Below are 23,653 nucleotides of genomic sequence, written 5' to 3' on the forward strand. Positions count from 1 at the left end.
TCCATAGCCAAGTATATGGTGCATTCTTAAGCAAACTTCATGGAATACAACATTGTTAGTTTGGATCGACAAGAATCTGTTTTTTTCCCATAGTCAACTTTATATAGCACTTTCTTAATTCACTTCTTCCTATCTATTAAGATACATCTTCATAACAAGAATTCAAATTCGACTTAAAATAATATTTTTAATTTTTTTTGATTAATTAGTTATTAGTATTAGTATTTTTATTTATTTATTTATTTATTTATTTATCTATTGTTTCAAAATTTGACTTTAGTACATCCTTGAATGCATTAATACATTTTTTACTTTTTTATAGTTATGCTTTAACAAGTAGTTCCTTGAACAAAATTAATTAATTTATTTGCATATTATCCATTACAATGCATGAGTTTAGTTAGCTCACTTTGTAGCTAAAAGTTCTATTGTATATTTTATTTCTTTGTTTTTTGGAAAATTGTTAAAAATATTTTTTGGCTTACAAACATATCTTCAAAAAAATGCTTCTTTCAAGTCAAACTTTCCATGACAACATGATGGTTTCAGCTAGTTAATTCAAGTATGAAATCACACGACTTTGCAAATCATAACACCATATTACAAAGAGTAGTCTTTACATTTTATTAGAATGTTAGTATTATGTTAATCCATTTGATGTCGTAAACATTTCTAGAAATACAAGTAAATGAATTTTTTGCATACATACTTATAGCAAAGTTATGGTAATACATACTTAAAAATTATTTTTATATGATTGTATTTCACTCTAACATTATAAGTTTAATTAATTTATTTTTATTTTTTTATTCTTTCTTTTTAATTGCTTCTTGGATGTGTATTTTATTTCACTGAGTTCTTTCTTCTTTTTTTTTTCTTCTTCTTTTAAAATAAGTTTTGAGACAAAAGAGATAATATATCATTTATTTTTCATATTTAATATCATTATTGTATGAATTATTGAAAAATATATGGAAGACATTCAAAGGAAGAGAAGGATGAATGAAATTTGTGTTAATAACTGTGTAAATGCTTGTGTGTGTTTACTTGTAAGTTCATCACTCATGAGTAATGATACAGTACATCATATCCATGACATGCACATTTTTAAAATTGTTGAGAGTCAGAATTTTAGTAATGACAGTAATCCTTAGAACGATCCATACACTTACAGTGTCGATATCATGAAAGTGTGCTTCTAGAAGTCAATCTTGAATTCCATTGATAATTATTGGCTAATTTCAAGAATTCATTGCTGGGTTTTTAGCTTCTGTGCAGAGGAGTTCAATACAAGTTGTGTGCATTTACGTATATACCAAGGATATTGACTACAATCTTTCAAACTGAGATTCATGGAAGGTTTCTTACGAATCAGCAGAAATAAGTACAATAGTACAGCTCAGTGACCTGTGTGTTGAAGTATTTGCTAAACTGTATATTGATTATATCTAACAGAAATGTACATGCATATTTATGTGTGGCTTCACATTCCCTGCTAGTTTTATATTGTATTTTGATTGTCAACCTGATCTTGCATGTTAGTTTGAAAAATTCAGTTTTGTATCCGTTGTACGGTTCAAAAATCTTTGTTGTTTTTCATTTTCAGACAAAAAGATGCTTTCTAATATTACTTTATCAGAGAAATAGCATTACCCAGTTGAATTGTCTTGATGAAAACTTCATTTAGAAAGGTGAGACCGCCGACGTAGGGGAGTTTTCCAGCGTGGAGATCTAGAATAAAAACATTTTCTGCGGCTGTTTCGATGCCAGCTTGGAAGCGCCTCTTCAAAATGCAATATGGAGATAACCTTGCTGCGGATTTCAAGTACCTCTAAAAGAAGGCCCAGACAGATAGTGTATACTGTTGCATTTTCTCCTCAGTACCTAACTGGAAATGGGAACCAGGATTCTCACTAAAATTCCAGGAATCAAATCTCCATTCCTCGACAACTAAACCTTCACAACTACCTCCTTTCTCAGGACCCTATCTCAATATCGTACGCTTTTACCCGTTTCAAAAAAGTGCGCCACATTCTCTTCAGGTGTACCCACCAACACACCATGTCCAAGGTTTAGAATATGTTTGTGCCGCCCGGCCTTAGCAACAGTGTCATGTATTCTCCTTTCGATGAATTCCTTGGTTCCAAACAGAGCAGCAGGATCCATATTACCCTGCTCATAAAATAGCATTGTATGTTAGATTATCAAATTCTATCACTTCAAGTGGCATCCACAGATATCGGAGATCAGACGACAGTTCGGCACAACACCTACAAAGATACAAAATAAATTAAAGAAAAAGGAAAAAAGAAAAAGGTTGTCTTATCCATGGAAAAGAGAAACAAAAAATGACTAGAGGTTCCAGGTAGTTGAATGAAGCATATGACAAAGAAAAAACAAAAAACAAAAAAACAAAAAAATAAAAATAAAAGTGGCTCGCAAGTCAATTACTGAAAGTATCCACAATCAGAGTGAGACTTAGATAAGCTTTGACAACTAGAATGAACAGTGGTTAACTCTTAGATGCAGTACGAATGGTTACCTGAACAGCTAGTTGAGTACCAATACGCTGCCTGGCCTCAGCCATGTCAACAGTCCAATCAACACTGACTACGTCAACCCCTGTAGAAGCCATCCGCTCCAAGAGGCCACCACTTCCACTTGCATACAAGATCAATGGGAGATCGGGGTGGGTGGACTTCACTGCACTGACAATCTGCTTGATGTAGGGCAGGCTGAACACCTCGAAATCTACTGGACTCAAGTGGGTTGCCCATGAGTCAAAGATTTGGACAGCTTGCGCACCACAATCAGCTTGATAGCGTACGTATATGATAACCGATTCCGCAAGTTTCTGAAGTAGAGAGTGCAGAACCTCAGGAGTCTCGAAAGCCATCCTCTTGATTACGGTGAAATGTTTAGATGATCCGCCCTCGACTATGTAGGATGCCAACGTGAAGGGTGCTCCAACAAATCCAAGAACTGTGGAAGCATTACCGACCTGTGGAAGATACCAAAATAGGCAAAACGTCTCAATGCATTTATTCTACCAAGCTAAGTTTGAAATGAAGTTGTAATCTTGCTGTCTGACTACCAAAGAGTTGAACTTCACTTCAAAACAACTTCCCATTACGGCTGTTAAAATGATGCAGGTGACGTCTTACCTCCTCACGCAAGGCAGTAAGAGCCTGGCCGACATACGGCACCGCTTCAGCAGGTACCAACTCTCGCACTTTGGCGACGTCGGCAGCGGTCCGAATAGGATTATGAATGATAGGGCCCTTGGTCTTCAGGATATCGAAGGGGATGTTCATGCCGGTAAATGGGGTCAAGATGTCTGAGAATAGAATAACCTGCACACGGAGCTCGCAAATTAGAACGAGAAGTTCAAGAATGCCTTCCAAAGCGAACTCCTTCAGCAATTCAAAGAGCTGCAATTACTTTCACTGAGCATTTTGAGATCCGAAGTCTGTGGCTGCTAGGTGTAGTCAAGCAGAAACAAGGATCAAAATTTTAGTGCAGAAGGGTCGACGTACTCCGTCGGGTTTGAATGCTCGCCATGGCTGCAATGAAATCTCGACTGCCAAATCCACATTCTCAGAGCGCTCCCTGAAAGTAGGGTGTTTCTGACATAGATCTTGATACACCTATTGGTAATGTACAACAGAACCATCGCAGCAAGTCACTTAGAATTAATCCTATCTCCCGGGCAAGTCCACAGATCAAGACCTCTGTGCCTTACTGATAACATTAAAAACCCTGGAACATGGTCTCATTGCAATCGACCATGACCTCTCTACAACGAGTCTATTCTCGATAATGAACCATGGAATACTACTTCGAGTCAGTGCCCAACGCATACGTTACATTTATTGAAAAGTCAATGCTCCTGCCCCTAGCTTTCGGTCATTAGAATTTAGACTCCTCAATATGTTCAACTTCACAAGAGCCACAACCTCAGGCCCTGGCTTCAGACCTTGTACTGGTTATTATATGCGGGTTATGCAGACGCCACTTCTAAAATAAAAACTCATCCTGTCTGACTTCTAGATGATAAAGAGTACATGGAGGTTGTAGACTTCAATAGAAAGGTTCGTTGGCTGCGTTTCGATGATGAGTCGTGATCCTAAAGGGGAGCTTAGAGAAAACGAGATTAAAATTTTACTGGTCCCCTACAGGCTCAACTGCTTATACTATCGAAAAACAAAAACTAACACTCTACCAGGAGGGTTCTGACAAAGGGAGAGTTAAGGACCTGTCTTAAATGAGCTAGAGAATGCGAATTTGGGCGACAGACTGAGATTCAAAATGGGTACCTTCATGTATCGGCCAGCTTGCCTCATCATCCACACCGGCGGCCTATCGACTTCCTCACCGCGCACCGCCCTCAGGAGCAGAGGATCTGAGGATGTGTCCACATTCGCCCCAGCTTCCTTAATTTCTGAGACACAAAACCCTCGCACTGTTTTAAACCTCCCATTTCCGAACTGACAGATGCTTGAAATTAAAAACCACAGTATGTTAATATCAACCCGGAGATTAAACGCAGAGAAAGACCGAGAGGGAATGAACTTCCGCCACGACACAGATAAACAAACTGATATAACAATTGAATTTTAGTTCCTAGAATCAGTCACTTCCTCCACTCACATTCCATCCAACCATCGTCCAAGAACCTAAAAACTTACTCCACCACTTCCTGCCTCAATCAAAACCTGTACATGCTTCACCCCATAACTCAAAATTCAACCAGGCAGCCTACATTGTGTTCAACATTCTCCATGAAGTATGTTACGAGTCACAGTGACCAAGGAAAAGAAAACCCATGAACGACACCAGAACACGCTACGTGGGCAAGGCAGCCATACACACCAGCAGCAACAGCCTGCGCAACGCACTTAGTCCTGGGCTTCACGGCCAAAACCTTGGCGCCAGTCCATGACGTCTTCAACGGACGCGAATTCCCAAAAACTCTGCAAGAGCTGGACGAAACGGCGCTGGAGGTGGCAGCAGGGAGAGAAGCAGCGGTGGTGGCCATCGCACCCAGTTCCAGAGGCCCGGGTGGGTTGCTACGGTGAGAAATAACTAGCTCTGTGTGTGCGAAAGGCCATAGCCATATCGACACGGCCGTTGGAGTGGATGAGTTCTACGGCAGCAATTTGGTAGGAACGAGGCTCGTGCTCCCATTGGCTGGATGTGGATTGTGTGGCCATATCCAGGCTCTCCATCCAGGCGATCGCTGGGCCATCCTGCAGCATGCAGAGTCGCGGTTCAGATTCGACGGAGTCAATCGCGGAATTACAAATTCCTGTGGCAGGAATTGTTCAGTCGCAGCTCGTCTAAGGTAACTGGGTCCTTGTGGACCACTAGTTTTCGGTGCTTTCCGACGTGAGGATATTCACGGTGTGTGAGAGACTCCGCCTTGATCTCGTTTCACATTGCCTGCTGAGCGCTGTATGCTAAGCGCAGTTCCTTTCTCATCGTTTTCAGAGGATTTCAATGTGTTCGGATCTGGATAATGTGAAAAAAATATTGCATGGGGTGACGACAATACACGAGGCTCGCCGTTCCGAGAGAATGGTGAATTAAAATTAGCATTGGTAGGTATCACAGTGAGTACAGGTGACCTATAAATTGCAAATCTTTTTGAAAAAATCAATACGGTCAGACACATCTCAAAAGTAATTTACTTATAATTATGGCATGCCGCAAGTTTTGTACTGAAAAGGATAGAAAGACAGGTAAGAGAAACATCAGGAGGCATGTGACGAGTGTTGTTTAAAACACAATTCAAACGAAGGACTGAAACATGGACTTTCTAGTGATTGTTTACACTGTTGCAATGCAGGAGTAGGTGATGCTACAATTACGTTTCCGAGGTTAGAAGAAAAGGTCCCAGTAAAGCATAATCCTCTGAGATAAGTATATATGAATGTTCAGACAACCAGGTTGTCTAAATAATTCTGACCCAAAGTCATACACCTTGGAAAACCGAAAATCAAAGAATCGATAGTAGCTCAAAATTAATTGCAGTACGATCTGCTTTTGCCATAATGTTTGCAGATCGTGTTTCCATATATATAGGATTGGCACTTCATAGAACCAATGACCACGGCGACAGTTCGGGGATGGTGAAGCTTACTCGCCCTCATATTCCACCAAGATGTACAGCGGCTTGCCCGACAACTTCTCACGACCCTGCAAATATGTTCCAAGTTCATCAACATAGCAGATACTAGACGGCATTAAACTCTTTGTAGCTAAGAATGAAGATGTGTTAACAACACACAAAAAGAGGAGTCTTGCTGGAGATAATTACGATTTTCGGTTATTCTACGTCATCATAGGATAAACGATAAAACTGTAAGCTCCAGACGGCATTGAACTCTTACAATTGCCTCAGAGAAAGCAACCCTACAGATTATGCAGTGGGAGAAAAATACCTTCAGGTCTACCAGCTCAACCAAGCACGCGCATTCCACAATCTCCGCTTCAACTTTGTCTGTTAAACAAGGTGGTGTCAACTTTCAAGGTCAAACATCTCAAAGATTCGACAAAACTAGTGCTAACATGAAAACACACATTTAGGTTTCTTCCTGTAGTTGGATCCAACGTCTAAACAAAACGCCATGCTTCACAGGTTGTTGAAGACAAAGTTTCCTGCTTAAATGTTCGAAAACAGTTCTCATTTAAGTAAGAGAGGAAGAAAGAAAGCAAACCTAGCAATTTGATGGCAGCTCCAAGAGTGCCTCCGGTGGCAATTAAGTCATCAACAATAACTACGCGCTCGTTCTTCTCGATGGCTCCAACGTGCATCTCAATGCAATCGGTACCATACTCTAGACTATACTCTTCCCTAATCACAGGGCCTAAGACATGTGAACACGGACGTCAGCACAAAATTGTCAAGGATTTTGATTCTTAGTATGCAAAGCACATACAAAGCAATCGATATCACAAAAATGTTGAAATAATGTATTTAGCTTCTCTAGATAATAAGTGCTGACATGCTTTCGCAGCTTGAGAAATAGAAAGCGAATACACCTTTAAGCTACATGAGGATGAAGTCTCGGTCACATTGAAAACTCTATTCCACGGACGACGAAAGCCATTGAGAGCCCTAATCTTTCATGAATCACGAGATTAAGAGAAAAAGTGCCTGTCAACCCTTACCTGGAAGTTTACGAGGCTTGCGCATTGGCACAAACTTCGCACCGATGGCAAGAGCAATGGGTGGCCCAAAGATAAAACCTCGAGCTTCAATTCCTGAAAAAAGTAGCACGAAAGTAATCAACAACAGCCAGACAATCTTCCCAAATTTATAAACGTAACGGTTGCCTTCAAATTATTACACAAAACCGTTATGGTACGTCAAGGGAGTCAAGGGCATCGCACCCACAATGACGTCCACCTTCTGGTCCCGGTAACGCTCAACAAAGATGTCGATCGTGTCTTTGAAAGCCTTATGATCCAACAGCAACGTCGTCACATCTCGGAACATAATGCCTGCACCAAATTCATCACGTAAACTCGCGCTACGAAAGAGAATTCCATACAAAACCTTCGCTAAAGGTGAAAAAAGAAAAAAACCACATGTCACGAACACTGCAAAACAAAACCGAGAGTGACGACTATGGCGTGGAGCATAGTACCTTTGTGAGGAAAATCAGGAATGGTACGGATGCTGTCCGAGATATACTGGATCCGAGGGTCGCCATCCTTGGAGGCCGACATCTTCACTTCCTGTCCACACACAATTTACAGAGCTTCGTCAGTAACTAACTCAGAAACAGCGAGCGCAAAAACCCACAATTCAAATCCAATCCTCCTACTTGCTGCCACATTGACCATCATCATAATCATAATTCTACAAAATGGAACCAGTACCGTCCCATATTTTATTCAAGTCTCGAGCCCAAAACAAAGGGCTTCTCCAACAACAACAACAACAACCGCATCACAGGCACTGTGCCCATAACCCACAGCAAATTCTACACTCTGCACATTTATTCACCAAAACTAGATACCCTCACCGAGCTCAACAAAAGTGAAAAGAAAAAAAAATATATACATATATATGAAGAGACAATGCAGGAGAAGGCGGCGCGTAACGAAGCAAGTTAAGAAGTGAACCACCTGAGACGAGCAACCACGAGAATCCAAAGCACTGCAACAAAATTGCGGAAGCGGGAGCGTGGAGGTAGCTCGCCACGGCAAGTCCACAAGATGCGCCACGGCTCACACCCTGAAGCCCTAGCACTGTGTGAACGAGAATATTTCCAGTCTGTGTCAAGTGGCGCACGGTACCACCGGAGGGGCCCGTACCCGCGCAGGGAATGTTCCATGCGCGGGTACCGGGTCCCTTCGGCGAGTGGAATATTACCTTGCCTCTGCTTGGAGCTTATCTTTCTGTTGCTGATTCCACGGTTACCCAAAACTGCGGACCATAAATGTGGACACCCAAAAGCGCGCACGGGCTTGGGTCATCCTCGCGTTGTTTATCAGATGTTTTTTGAAGAAATTTTAGTATATAATTTTATAGTAACTAACTTTTGGTAACTATAAAATTATATACTACTAGAAAAGTAACATTTTTTTATTTAATGCAAAAAACTATTGTGGTTACTATTAAAGACATTATTGTCTTTTTGATTTTATAGTAATGTGCAACTTTTTCTTGAAACAAAAAGAACCTCTAAAAAATATCATTTGTTTTTGGATTATTCTACTAATTGACTAACTAACTTAGTAAATATAAATTGATACACTAATGTCATAGCTCTAAAATGTTAGTTTTTTTACAACCTTTATTATGCTCAAGTTATTGATTAAAGCATTAGTTCTTAATTCTATGTTTATTTACTTAGGATATAATGAGATTACACTAATTCAAATCAACAAAGTAAAATACATATCAATAATTTAAAATATTATTTATAATTGAGTAATCTAGATGTGATTTTTTGTATGTATGTGTATGTTTTATCTTATATGGTTTATGACATAAAATTTGAACTTAAGTAACTTTTTCTTTTATTTGATTAGAACTTATGTTTGGTATCATTGTACAAAGTATAAAAAGAATTTTTCTATCCTTATTCAACATAAATAAATATATACATATATACATTATTTGAAAGTGATCTTTTCTATTGGCATAAGCTCATTTATTTGCAAAAAGATCTCAAAAATAATATACATTAAAAAAAAATCTTTAAAGTATCAAAAAATTTATTATATTTTTTAAGAAAAAAATAACCTGATTTATTAACTAATCTTAGATAGCTATACCAATTTGCAATTGGATTGCCTTAATTTTTTCTACAAACTAATTTATTCATGTCTTCACATTAATTTTAGAGACTTACTTTTTCTTTTCTAAAAAATAATTGAAACAAAATATATTGAAAAAAAAAAAAAAAAACAAAAAAAACAAATAAACAATCAATCAAATAAAAAACATGTAGAAGCATTTTCAAAGGTATAGAAGCACTTTGTCATCTTGTTCAAAAGGCATTGAGGTGTTATAATTCCTGATCTCATTATTAGATTTACAAAGTATAGCGAGAAGATAATAAATTCTACTTAGAAGACATGAAGCTTGTAAAACTTCTTCAAAGATGGGACTTTGGTTGACAAATTAAGGCTCTAGAAATTATGACATTTGCATAGTAGTAAATTCTTCCATAATTATTGTAGCCATTTCACGGTTCTAGAAGTAGCTTTGTTAGAACAAATCACCTAACTGATACATCTTATCATAAAAGGTTAAAAGAAATTTTATTTTTATTAAATGCCAAATTGACATAAGTTAAAACCAAGTTGATATAAGAAAGCCATGAAGACATCACTTTTATTTATGTAAAGAGATAGTAACTTAGTAGAAATTGTTCTATATCTATTAACTTGCAAAATTATTGCTTCCAATAAAATAGATAAATGATCAATATTAGAATGTATAAATACATTGCAAAGTGAATAGTATAATATAATAAAATATTCTATTTCTTTAGATGTCAATTTATCATTGATTTTATTTCTATATAGTATCAAAATGAGTTTGACATAGAGTACAATGTTTGAGACCAAGAACAAAATAACTAGACAACTAGATATTCCAATTACTAAAGAAACAACTAGATAAAGCTAAAGGATGATTTGTACACTCCTTTGAAAATGCATCCATGGTATTATACAAGCAGGTGTCTTGATAGCCATAATAGAAGATGCAACAATAGATTTTTGAATGACGTTAATAATAAGCTAATCAACATCAAAATGAGATGGAATGTCAAAGATTAAGATTAAAACAATTTTAAGAGAGGGAATGTTATGGTATTACATGTATCTTAAAGAGATGTGTAAAACAAAAAAGATTATAGAAGTTTTGAACTAATTAAAAAGAGAGAAAAATGATAGAAAATTTTATCAAAAAGATAGAGGAATTGATTACTCAACTTTCAAGAGTAGGAGATCCAGTATCAAATGCCAAAGTAGTAAAAATTATGTTTAGAGTATTGCAAAAGAGCTATGATCTTTTTACCTAAGCTATGATGTGTTAAGTCTAACTTCATAGTTTTGAATGCTTGTATAATAAGTTGTTTTTTGAAGAATCTCAAAAGAAAGACGATTACACCCAATATGAAGCACTATCAATGACCAAACACAAGAGACATCACAACACATTCTAAAAACTTTAAGAATGTTGAGTACTACATTTCTAAAGTTTGATATTTTATAAAGAGGCTTGCTATTAAATCATTATATGAGGATACCAAAATGAATAAAAAAAAATGTAAAGAGGCAATTATAACAACTGTAGAGAATAAGGCCACTTCTCTCAAGGATGTTATTATCTCTTCTTAGAAAAATCCAACCATCAAGGTTTTAAAAGACAAGAATACAAACCATACATCAACATAGTTTATGATGAGCTGATATTAGAGCAAGCAATAAATGCATTAAAAGTGTTTGAAGTTGCTATGATGTCATTAAATATTCAAATCCAAGATCCTAATTGATATCTAGATTCAAGAGCAACCAAACATATTATTGGAGATTTATTGAATATGTTTGAAATCACAACATATGTTTTATTAGTAGAAAAAATTATTTTATTAAAAGTAAGGAAAAAATATTATTAAAATATAGTGGAAAAAAATAAAAATAAAAATAAAAATAAAAAATCAATAATATTCTCTATATATTGGAAATCACTAAAATTTTATTCTCAATAAAAAAATATAATTGATTAAAGTTACATTATTTTATTTGGATTGCAAACTTGTCAAAGCATTAGCTCATGAAATATCACTATGATTATAGCAAAAGAAATAATAGAATCCACCAATAGACGATGTAAATTGTAAACCACTACAACAACTATAGAAATCTATGAGATAGATAAAATCTTCCAAGTTGATGTTTGGCATGGTTAATTAGGATATTTTAATTATCAAATACTATACAACATGCTTCACAATGTCAAAGAATTAGCTTACTTCAAAATATAGGATGAACCATGTGAACATTGTATTGAAGAAAGCAAACAAAAGCAAATATTCTTAAGATTAGTTATTCAAGTGTCACATTAAGAAATGAAGGAGTCCACTTAGACCTTTGAAGAACTTTGCTTTTAGCATCTTTATAAGGATCTATATACTTTATGACATTTGTAGATAATTTCTTATGGAAAATATAAACCTTATTTCTTAAGTACAAGTCATAAGCCTTTGAAACTTTTAGAAGTTTTAAAGCCTTAGTCGACATTGAAATAAGAGAAAAAATCAAAACCTTTATATCTAAATGAGGAGGTGAGTATATTTCATGAGATTTTGAGAATTTTCTAATAGACAAAGGCATAGTAGATCATAAGACTCAAGCACATATTTCCTATCAGAATGGAATAGTAGAAAAAATCAATAGAATACTATTTACCAAAGCTTATAATATGTCAATAGTATGTAGTGCTCCAATGTATTTATGGAGTGAAGTCATTAACACAACTACTTACATAATAAAGAGGTATCTAACTAGCAAAAATAAAAGATTAATCTCTAAAGAGGTCTACATTAGAATCAAACCTATAATAGATCACTTGTAAATTTTTGGTTGCTTACCACATATACATATTTTCAAATATGAACTAAATAAGTTATAATCTACATTGATTAGATATTTATTCTTAGATTATGATTTAGTAATCAAAATATATAGATTATTTAATTCTTAGAAAAGACAAATAATCATTTCAAATGATGTGGTATTCAATGAAAAAATATTAGGACTAAAAACATCATGAAACTACAAAAATTAGATTCCTTCACACAAATAAAAACATGAAAAGAAGTCATATCTTTGAGTACCTCCGATATGGCTTCAAGGGGCGATTCTACCATAGAGAACTCATTCCAATCTTCAAATATTTTTAATGTCTATGCAATAGAACATGATAGCTTCTTACGGGACTTACTCAATGGCCCCAATGTTTATCATACCTTTGTTAGACATATTAATTCTACAACTACAAAATAGAATAGAAAAACATTAGTAGTCAAATGATCACCTTACATACAAAAAGTAATATCTTAATTAGAAGATTATATATATACAATTGAGCCCAAAGATTTGACAACATTTTAAGAAGCCATACAATACACATGATGGACAAAGGTAATTAATGATAAATTAGATTCAATACAAAAAAATGGAACATGAGAATTGATAAGCTTACTACAAGAAAGAATCTTGATAACCTCAAAATAAATTTTCAAAACCAAGATGACTATTGACGGTTGTATAAAAAAATTCAAAGCCTGACTTATTGTGAGAAGTTTTAAGCAAAAAGAAGGAACAAATTATAAGGCGACTTTTGCTCCAATCGTCAAATAGCCAATAATTAATTTTGTAGTAGCAATTGCAATTAAAAAAGGATAAAGTATCAAGCATCTTGATATTAAAATTATATTTTTTAATAGTGATTCCAAAGAAATTGTTCACATGGTGCTACCTCAAGGATTAGTAATACCAAAGAAAAATCAAAACAAAGTATGTTTCTTGAAAAAGAAAAATATATGGATTAAAAAAAGTAAGTAAGGCATAATACATTAAGATATACTTATTTTTTATATACTTCGGCATGATTAGGAGCAAATTTGACTATAATCTTTATCTCTATATAAAAAAAATTAATATTAGTAATTTTGATATATGTCAATGACTTACCATTCATAAGAAACTACCCTCTCAAAGTAGATTTATTAGAACAAGAATTAGAAAAATATTTTGAAATGTCAAAACTTGAAATATTGACATTTTATATAGGAATCAAATATATATGCATCACAATAAGAAAATTATTTATTCAAGAAGGATATTCATACAACTTAATAAAAATATTTAGTATGTTGGATAGCATAGTAATCATAATATGAATAGAAGAAGGTACCAAATTAAACTTAAACATGGATGCAAAATATGTTGATGCAACAAACTGTTAGAGCCTTGTAGAAAGCTTCATTTATCTTATGTATATGAGATATGATATTTTGTACATAGTTAGCTGCTTGAGCAAATTCATATTTGCATCACAATATCCACACCTTAAAGAAGCAAAGAAAGTCCTTTGTTACATCAAAGGCACAATTTGTTGTAGTATTTACTTTTCCAAAAATTCAAGCAACAAATTTATAACTTATATAAATTCAAACTAGAATAGAAATTTAAATAAAAAGAAATCAATAGCATAAATGATTTTCAAAATGGGAGAGATACCTTTATGACATCATACATTGGAGTAGCAAATTGTAACCTATAGCTGCATTTTCCACTACTAAAGCAAAATACCAAGTGCTATCAAATGGTGCACAAGAAATAATGTGGACTAAAATAGAGATGAATAAATTGAGATATGAGATCAAAGAGGCAACAACTTTATACAGTGAGAATTAGAGTTCTATTAAATTGGTTAATAATCTAGTGCTATGTATGGAAATTAAGCATATAAAATTACAATACCACTACATTTACAAATAAATGGAAGAAATATATATATATATATATATATATATATATCATACATTCACACCAATGAATAACAAGCAAATATTTCACAAAATCCTTACATATATATATATATATATATCATACATTCATACCAATGAATAACAAGCAAACATTTTCACAAAATCCTTAGAAAGGGTATTCTTTTAGTAGATGCAATACAATATGGGAGTTCACAATTTCAATGAGCTCTCAAAGTAAACATTCAACCAGTAAGTACTCTCTTCAAGAAAATCTATAGTAATACTCAACCAACAATTTGTCATCTCCTCCCTATTCTTCCTCTTATTTCTAAATATTTTCTTTCTATGCATACCAATATCAAATAAAGAAGTATCATACCCATGTAGATTCACATGTTTATGCAAGAGGAACCTGACTTGTCTATTTCTACTCTAAACTGAGAAACTAAAAGAAGAGGACAAATCAAAAAAAGCTTGCAACTACAACAGTAGCCTTTGTAATTGAGTTCAAAGAAGATAATGACCTACCATTCCAATGACTTCTCAACAATAAAGCCCCATGTGCTAGAGACTTGCTACAAGCAAAAGAAAAGAAAAAGATTCTTGAACATTTTCAAATGAGACCATATGTGTCGCAGCACAAGATGATCAAGAAGGGCCGGGATTAAAATACCCAAGACCACTTTCGAAAGAGGCACTACCACCTGGCCAATGTCGCTTGCCTCCTCCGAATGAGTCACAAATACATCACTGCATTTGTCTTTAAACCAGTGATGAACTACATTGCAGCAATGATTCAAGAAGGCACAAGAAAGCCACATCAACAAAAGGAACGCCTCAATCTGCACAATACACCAACCATATCAACAATTTATAAGACGTTGGATGTAAATGAGATGATTGCCTTCTTGAAGAAAAAGCACAGGGAATCAAACTATCCCTTCTAAACTGATAACTCATAAAGCAGAGTCGGTTGACATGATAAAAAAAAAAAAAAAAAAAAAAAAAAAAAGAGGATCACACTCTGGCCACCATCTTGAAATTTTGTCAAATCAACCATCATGAAAATAGATGTTGCAATGAGACCATGACAGCATAAGGCGCAAGGAGGGGTATTAGAACAAATCATCCGATTGACATGCCTTACGGTAAAAGGTTTAAAAAGATTTTATTTCAAGTAAATTCCAAGTTAACACAAGTTAAAACCAAGTTGATACAAGAAGACAACAAGGGCGTCACTTTTATTTAGGCAAAGAGATAGTAACTTCATGGAAATTGATGTACACCTATTAACTAGCAAAATTGTTGCCTCCAATAAAATGGAGAAGCGACCAATGTTTTACTTCCTTAGATGCCACTTTGTCACTGATTCTGTTTCTACAAGCTTTCCAGATGTTTTTCGTGAAGGCTCCTAAGCATGTCATCAAACATCTGCTCTATACTTTTGAATTCAGTTAGTCCAAGTTTTTTGATTTTTGTGGTGTCCATTTTGTGGTGAATGTCGTCTCCCGGCGGCATGTCCGAGCACCTGCAGCAGAATCCCAATTCCACTGTTTAGCATTCACATTCCTCCACTACAATGTTACCCATTTATTTTTCCACCAGACTACACATGAAAGCTCCTCGTTCAATGCAGAGCATGTGACAAGTTTTGTTGAGTTCCTGCAAGCATGGGGAGAGTCAGGAAGGTGCCAAGTCACCTGGTAGGAGTCTGCAGTTTTGGATACTTGGTTTTAAGCATGCTCATAATGTCCCCAAAATGTGCAACATCTGATGAACATATGTATCGACCATGTGCTTCAGGTACCTCCATTGCGAGCACATGCGCCGTGACAACGTCATCAATGTGCACAAATCCGATCCTTTTATTTGGGTACTCTTGTGCCCTTCCTGCTAATTGCCTCCACATCCATGCAACATTTAGCCCAGTTCGTCCAATCCTGCTCCATCTTTTAAGCGTCTGACTTATGCCTGTGAACTAACTACGAGAAACTGAATAACATTTCCTACACCTACAAAGTTTGTGAGCTATATAACCATTTTTCACTTGAAAAATTTCCCGACTTCTTTCCAATCGCTCACTCTGTGTTGTTACAACCTAAAACAACAAATAAGTCTAGATACAAAGTAGTGGGTCACCATAGGTGAACATCATGAACGACCACTAGGTGGCAGGTAAAAGCTGAAGCGCCAACAATTGCAGAAACATCTCGAGGTGCCTCTTCAGACATCCCCAATGCAAGATTCGGAACGTACCTCTCAGAAGATCAAGGATCAGGAAGACGGTGCTCGTTGGAATGGGTGTGAGAGAAGGACCAATAACGAAGGAAGGACATATAACCACCAAATTAAGCCCCTCTCTTGCAGCGAACTCAAATGCTTCCTTCTCAGCCAGCGTCTTCGCTAACGCATACCACATCTGCAAATACACAGGAGTAAACCAAATTTCAACTTACTCAAAAAGGAATAAACACAAAGAGTTACAACTGGAAAGTGTCGGTAAATGAGGAAACTGTATCCCAAGAGCATGAATCCCATCACATGACAAACTAGCATGTGAATTGAAATGGGCATTTCACAACAGCACCTTGTGGTCTCGACAATACTCTGGACTGCTCCACACCGATTCAGAAAGAGGGGGATCCTCTGGCCTCCGATTGTGGTCATATCGGATGGCTGAACAGGAACTGGTCATCACCACACGCTGTATGGAATGCGACTTGGTGCAAGCCCGTAGAACGTTTAAGTTTCCTTTCAGAGCAGGATTCAGCATTGACACCTATACGGTGTCATTTGTTGGTAAATAAATACGATTTAGATGAATTCTGGTGCCTAAACATTTGTTGCACTTCTTTGTCAAACACCGTATACACAAGGAAGCAGAATGTTCTTCCAACAAATTCTGCATAATTATTCAATTCTACCGGTTGCAGGAGGTCTCATCCATTTCACCTAACAGAGTGCTTGCGCGAACAATACATTTGGGATTCCTTGCGAAACGCAGTAAGTGAAAAAAAACACAGAGAGCAAGGAGAAACAAGAGAAAGACGTCGAGTACCTCTGGATCACCGTTGGGGTCATATACCACAGGGCACGCAGTGTGAAACACTGTGTGCACTCCATGAACAGCCTCATCGAAGGTGCCCTCCTCCAGCAACTCTGCCCCGACGATTTCAAGCCGCTCTGTAGCACCTGGCAACTCCCACAAGAACCCAGTCTTGGCCCTATCATCTGCCCAATTTCACGACACAGTTTCACGAATCACACACACAATGCATCAATCGAACCTTGGAAAAAACAGCCGACACATTCCTCAGACAATCCAAGGAACGGTCTACACACTACGCCTCATGTGTCACTTCGGTTTGCAGAAACCTGTTAGTTATTGTTAATAGAGCAAAAAACATAAAACATAAAATAACGAAAAAAGAAAAAAACAAGTGCATCACAACCAACCGGGGTTTCTGGCTGTGGTGCGGACTTTGTAACCTCGCTGAAGTAGAGCTTGAATTAAGCACGACGCAATGTACCCAGTGCCTCCCGTGACACACACCTCCGCACCCTTCGACAAATCCATGCTCCCCTCCCTCCCACCCACCAGAACTATCTCTCTCTCTCTCTCTCCCTTCAAGTATTCAAGCCCTCCAAATTGAAAGCTGAACCTTGAAGCTCCTCTAGTTCAGTGGGTCAAGCAGAGCTCGACAAAGAAGCCACGAGGGGGGAGTAGTCGTTAACCAGTGCAAGTCAGCAACTAAGCTTCAATGATCTCGCCTTTTTATTACAAAAGCAGCTTCGGACAATCAGAAGCGCTTCACTCCACTGTGGCGTTCATCTACCCATCCATCTAAACATTCATTCATCTATCTGTTCATCCATCCATCCAGCTGTCGGATGAATCCAGACAACTGATGTTGTCCGCGCTGCCCGTCGTTGCGCTGCCCGTGGCTAGAGTGCCCCAAGCGGCCCTGCGACCGTGGGTTTGGTTGATAATAATAATATTCTTCAAAATTCGCAAGTTTTTCATTTTTTTCATTTTTTATTTTTTAATCTTAATTCCGTTATTTACTGTAGAAATTTAATTTTGAAAATTTCTTGTGCAAAAGTCTGACAAAAGTTCTTGTTCGGTGAAGTCAAATTCTCTTTTGAAAATCTTGATTTTAAAAAAAGTTTTAAATGAGAAGTTTCTATATAATAAACAATTCTTTTGACAAGTCTAAATATGTTAACTCATATCTTGATTCTATTAATGGTTATTTTGAGCAATTTTTGACATAATATTTTGTAAATAATTATACCTTTAGGTGAACCTACTACAAATGTACATATTGAATATTGGTGCCAATTAGATACTTTAAATTAGATATAGTTAAATACAAACTAAATACTTAAATTACTTATATTTATTTTCCATAAGTCCTAGTTGTAAATTATACAAAAACTTCCACAAAAAGCATAATTCCTAGAGCATGAAGCAACAACCATTATACAACTAAATTAGTGAATAAAATATTATTATGCTCCCAAATGGGCTCTATAATGCATGTATGGCACATTAAATGTTGATCATAACATTATTTATTGTCAAAATAAGTTTAATAAGAAGAATAGGTAAGAAAAATCTAAATGAACAAAAAAAATAAAAACTTTAAATTACAATATTACATCTAAATCATACATGAATCAAAGTCTTCTCAAAAAAAAACTATAATATAGAAATAAAAAAAAACTTGAACATTGAATATAAACCTTGTATTATAATCTAACAATGTAAAATATATATATATATATATATATATATATATATAGGGAGTTGCTAATGCCACCATAATTTATGTTATTGCCACTACAACTTATCTAATAATTTTTTAATTATTTTATTATTAAAGTTGAATTTAATTTTCATATAAAAAATATTATTATTAAAAATACTAATTAAATTTTTTAGTGAAAAGAAAAAAACTACCAAAAGAATATGTTGAGTGGATGGCAGATTGTGGTGGTAGTAGCAAAACATTTGGTGACATGTGATGGATGAGAGATTATGGTGACAATAGAAACACCCCCATATACATATAAACACAAACAAATGGAAGAAAAATTCATTCATTTAATTTGCTAATCATTTATGATTAAAATACAGCACAATCATTTTTTTATTTTTTATTATTATTGTATGAAGTGCAATGCATATTAATTTTTTCCTTTTTTTCCCTTTGTTTTCTTTCGGATTCTTCTAATCTTTCACTGTGTTCATCAGCTTCATTTAGTTTAATTTTTATTTTTCATGGCTTTTGTTATTACAAATGTTTTCACCACGCAACCAATTAATTTGACAGCGAAAATTTGGTAAGCTTTGCGGTGAATTACTTCGTTTGTTGCCTCCTTCAGTATTGTAGGCATAAAATGTAGAAGTCAGTGAATAATGTACAACAACTAATCAAGAATTATAACTTGATATTTCAACAGAACTATAAAAACAAAACACTGGTTCCAAACAGAATTAAAAAGGTAAATATAAATGAATTCTGTTGAACTAACAAACCATATCAAGATACCAAAATAGCTCACTTAACAATAAAACAAAAAGAGATATAAAAAAAATAGTTGACAATCTTATAAGCAATACCAGTTTAGGTTTTATTTTTATTTTTATTCTAATATGTAGTAACATGTGGACAAAGATTTAAGAAAAAAAAAAATATATATATATATATATATAAACAGAAAATTTTGCAAACCTTCTCAAATGAATAGTTCACAAATATAAATTAGAAAACAATTAAGGAAGTAAACTTTTTGATTATATTCTTCAATCTCTAAAATTTCTAAACAAGAACCACAATCAATGTATTTCTACCCTACCATGATATATATATATATATATATATATATATATATATATAAAGGTAATAAATTATATAACCTTTAAATTTTGAATTTTTTTTGAATTTTTTTAATTGAAATAACTGTGTGCTATAAGGGCTTTTGATAATATAAAATGTGGTAAATGTGTATTGGGACCTATAAATTTGGTTATTTATAATCACTCAATCTTTTACAAGTAATCTTTTTCGAAGTAGTTACTATTTTTATTATCATTATTAGAAGGAATAATGTATTTTTAAAAAAACTTTAGAAGATATATTAAGTAGCTCTAAGTGTCAATTTTTTTGTGCAATTATTGATACCATGATCATTTTAATAAATAACGATAATTCGAGTTCAATATTGCACATGAAAAGGACACATGATTTTACGGATAAGTAACCCCAAATTTCTATTAATTGAATTTAAATTTATTTATTATTAAAATAAGTTTATAAAACTATTTGTTCCAAGTCCCGGGCAGGGAAATGGGAAGGGGTGGGCAGGGGGGTAGGACCCAGCTGCTGTAGATGAATGATATTCATCCTTCACAATCTGAGTGCAGGTTCTGTGTTGTCCCTGCTACATGGCTTCGTGCGGGCGATTCGATGCTAATAATTTCCTTGACTGCTAAACGACACTTCATGAGAATTGTGGTAAGTTCAGGAAGAGGATGATGTGAGCAACCTAACCCCCCCACATCCCCCCCCAACCAAGCAAATGTGGTGCGGTGCGGTGCGATTTGCGACGACGTTTCAACGCCAGCCTATGTCCAACTCTTACTCATGGTCAGCCTCATGCCTTCGCTGTTCCTGTTCCACAAGTGCTCACTCAACCAATCTGAGTCCTTCTCATCTAATGATCAAGCAATTGTAAGTCAGTTTTGTTTCTCTGCTTAACATTCCACTTACGTTACAAGCGCTACCAACAAAGAGTTGAGAAGTCATTCTGAAATTGAGGTCTGCCACACAAAAACAGAAAACACTTAGTCGTAGTGCTTAGTTTAGATAATTAAATCTACGTTCTCATGCATGGTTTCAACTCAAACCTTCCATCAGGGAGAATCTGAGCTCTCAGTTAGGACTAAGATACTCTTCATGGAACCATGTGCGGTCCAAGATTAACGAGTTTCTCAACTGCTTCAATGTGCTTCTTTCCCCTCCCTGGTCAACAGAATTATCGTTGACCCTTCGTCAATGTCAGAGGTTTAATTCAGATTTCAGAAATCCCCTCACTCACCCAGACGCGTTGCATCGTGTCAGAAGCCTAACATACTCAACTGCAGTCAAAAGTTTCAAGATGCCTGAAATTTGATTTGACGGCTGAACTCCACTACTTCCCTGCCATAATTTTCACGGGGAGACTTCTGCAGAGAAACGACATTGTATTTACAAATTCCAACCAAGCGACACTGTTTATACTTGAGAGGTATTTGCATTTCATTATAACTAGCTGGATTACTCGTCCATCCCCGCAAAGTCACAATTAATAGTTTTGATGCCAGGTTTAAATAAGTTACGCCCGAAGTTTTTGAGGAACCGATACTGCGTAGAGTTTCACGCAACAAAAACTTCACAAGTATCCCCGACTTCACATCCTGGGCTGAGGCTTCACGGAACATGCTAAAGCTCCATGTATACCAATTCGACCTCAGAATTTACGTTCATATGTCAATTAAATCCAAGAGACAAAGTTCCGCGGTGAGTTGCACATGATTGCTAAACACAAGAGAAGGTAATGACCTACAAGTAACATAAAATCATGTTCAGACATCGGAGCGTACTACCGGTACTGGGATGACAATTTACACGACGCTCCAAGCTGAGATGCTGAATACCAAGACTATTGTCAAATCTTTCTACCAGCTTGTACTTGGTATTTAGAAACTCAAACACAACGGAACGGACCGAAATTTTTCTTAGAACGTTTAATCTCCGTGCTCATGAATCGGTCACTACGGCTTTCATTCAGCGTGTCCTAAAGCTGCATCATAAATTAGATTTATAATCTGTTAACACCACTGCCGAGACTGAACTCCGACATCCCTCCCAATAATCCAAACAAATCAACTGCATTTTGGCAGCAAGTATCACACATGACCGTGCTTCGCACAGTAATGTCCTCGCTACGCTAAGATCTAAGATATTGAATGGCGGGAGCGATAACGTAGATCTCAAAATCCAACCAATGGATTATGAAGTTTACTTTCCAGTGATATCGGAGCACACTCGAGCCCCGACCTTTCTCATGCTGTATATTTGGAAAACAGTCTAGCTCACAATCATTCTCCACTCGTAATCCTACAGGAGAGAATGTGAAGATCACCCACAGCAACGGCAGAGCAACTCGCAGCTAGAATGCTCCTACTATTAATTTACATTTAGAGCGCTCATAAAACCTCCTCAACATCGAACAAGCGTCCAATTCACACGAACATTAGTCTTACTTCTCAATAGCTCCAACTGGAACACAAAGATTCCACGAGGGGCCTACTAACGGAAGACGCTCCACCATATCAAATCTTTATCACAATACATATTCCTCATCCTCCTTCATTTCAAAGCTGTGCACCTCACGGATCGCTCCAAACTCCATTTCCATCGGAATCGCGTCTCTTCCCCAAAACTCTGCCAAAGAGACTGAAACAGACGTCGCATTTGTGACCCGACCGCCACCCCAACTTTTTCTTTTTTAAAAAATATATATATATAATTTGGAGCAATGTGATCTCGAAAAAAATCCTCAATTCTTCGGCTCGAAGAAGAAGAAGAAAAGGTGAAATCTCTCTCTGTCTCTCTCTGGAGAAAAGGTGTCCAAGAGCGTCAGTCCAGAGAGAGCTTCGGCAGTTGTATGCAACTCGTAGGAGACGACGACGATGCTTTGCAGCGTTCCAGTGCGAACCTTTTGCTTTTGAGCCTGCTTTAGTCGCCTTTAAAGTAGATTACACGTGGAGGGTCGCAGCAAATGCTAGCATTAAGTGCCACTTGCTTTGGCAACTTTTCACTTTTTAAAATCTCGGTGCATTGGAAGTTGTTGTTTTCGTTTTCTTGTTGACACATATGGGATATTTGTTGCAATGATGATTGAGTTGGAGTACATTTAGTATTTAAATTTTCAAAAATTACTTATAATAGGCAATTGATGAAGTATTTTTACTATAGTCTTGTTATGAATGTATATATATACATATATAAACGTAATTCTATTTCTATTACTTGATACTACTTTCTTCATTTGTGGTGTAAACAATTGATCCAATTGTGTTATTTTCAATAGTAAATTTTTTTTAGTTTTTTATTACTTTTTTTTGTCTTCTAAATGTTTTTTTATTTTCTACGAGAAAAAAAAATATTATCTTATTTTAATATATTTCCAAAAATAATTCCAAATTCATTTAGATCATTTAAAATCTTTTGGTTTTTTTTGGTTAGTTAATTAGTTAGTGTTTATTTTTTAATATATATATATATATATATATATATATATATATATAATTATTATACTATTGTAATATTATTATACTATTGACATACTATTGTATTCAAATTTTCAATAAAAAAATTCTCTCAACAATAACTAAATTTGTTTAAATATTGAATCTTAGAAAAAAAAAAATATATATATATATATATATATATATATGAATAATTTTTTGTTACAAGTTTATTTATAAGTTTTATGGTCTTGTGCTACATGAGTCTTAATTTGTAAGAAGTTCTAAAATTTTCATAAACTAAATCAAGTAATAAGGTTATACACAAATT

General features: G+C 35.4%; 3 protein-coding genes and 1 long non-coding RNA gene across 8 annotated transcripts; all 4 read right to left on the reverse strand.

Moving 5' to 3' along the window:
- Positions 1 to 1,649: 1,649 nt before the first annotated feature.
- LOC112285733 (uroporphyrinogen decarboxylase) lies at positions 1,650 to 5,074 on the reverse strand. The gene is made up of 6 exons (XM_024526812.3): positions 4,873 to 5,074; positions 4,317 to 4,441; positions 3,537 to 3,647; positions 3,165 to 3,353; positions 2,543 to 3,001; positions 1,650 to 2,172 (listed from the first exon to the last, which is right to left on the reverse strand). The coding sequence occupies exons 1-6, from the start codon at positions 5,036 to 5,038 to the stop codon at positions 1,990 to 1,992; spliced, it is 1,233 nt and encodes a 410-aa protein (XP_024382580.1). The 5' UTR covers positions 5,039 to 5,074; the 3' UTR covers positions 1,650 to 1,989.
- An 806-nt stretch (positions 5,075 to 5,880) lies between these two features.
- LOC112285734 (adenine phosphoribosyltransferase 4) lies at positions 5,881 to 8,245 on the reverse strand. 2 transcript variants are annotated; one of them, XM_024526813.3, is made up of 7 exons: positions 8,137 to 8,245; positions 7,653 to 7,743; positions 7,396 to 7,506; positions 7,174 to 7,266; positions 6,720 to 6,869; positions 6,444 to 6,502; positions 5,881 to 6,198 (listed from the first exon to the last, which is right to left on the reverse strand). In XM_024526813.3, exons 2-7 carry the CDS (start codon positions 7,732 to 7,734, stop codon positions 6,139 to 6,141), a joined length of 555 nt encoding a protein of 184 aa, XP_024382581.1. In that variant the 5' UTR covers positions 7,735 to 7,743; positions 8,137 to 8,245; the 3' UTR covers positions 5,881 to 6,138. The 2 variants fall into 2 exon arrangements, with proteins under 2 accessions (XP_024382581.1, XP_024382582.1); XM_024526814.3 differs by having other exon boundaries at positions 8,072 to 8,245.
- Positions 8,246 to 15,167: 6,922 nt separating this feature from the next.
- LOC112285547 (tetraketide alpha-pyrone reductase 2) lies at positions 15,168 to 17,776 on the reverse strand. 3 transcript variants are annotated; one of them, XM_024526455.3, is made up of 6 exons: positions 17,481 to 17,776; positions 17,083 to 17,255; positions 16,612 to 16,803; positions 16,281 to 16,443; positions 15,725 to 15,914; positions 15,168 to 15,552 (listed from the first exon to the last, which is right to left on the reverse strand). In XM_024526455.3, the coding sequence occupies exons 1-6, from the start codon at positions 17,599 to 17,601 to the stop codon at positions 15,402 to 15,404; spliced, it is 990 nt and encodes a 329-aa protein (XP_024382223.1). In that variant the 5' UTR covers positions 17,602 to 17,776; the 3' UTR covers positions 15,168 to 15,401. The 3 variants fall into 3 exon arrangements, with proteins under 3 accessions (XP_024382223.1, XP_024382222.1, XP_024382221.1); XM_024526454.3 differs by having other exon boundaries at positions 15,725 to 15,917; XM_024526453.3 differs by having other exon boundaries at positions 15,725 to 15,995.
- Positions 17,777 to 20,275: 2,499 nt separating this feature from the next.
- LOC141045687 (uncharacterized) lies at positions 20,276 to 23,149 on the reverse strand. Of its 2 annotated transcripts, XR_012218023.2 has the most exons (3): positions 22,336 to 23,146; positions 20,801 to 20,850; positions 20,276 to 20,701 (listed from the first exon to the last, which is right to left on the reverse strand). It is a non-coding gene; the product is annotated as an uncharacterized LOC141045687 (long non-coding RNA). The 2 variants fall into 2 exon arrangements; XR_016504506.1 differs by having other exon boundaries at positions 20,801 to 23,149.
- Between the last annotated feature and the right edge of the window lie 504 nt (positions 23,150 to 23,653).

The sequence above is a fragment of the Physcomitrium patens genome, chromosome 8, assembly GCF_059467195.1.
Source record: "Physcomitrium patens ecotype Gransden chromosome 8, ASM5946719v1, whole genome shotgun sequence".
NCBI lineage: Eukaryota > Viridiplantae > Streptophyta > Bryopsida > Funariales > Funariaceae > Physcomitrium > Physcomitrium patens.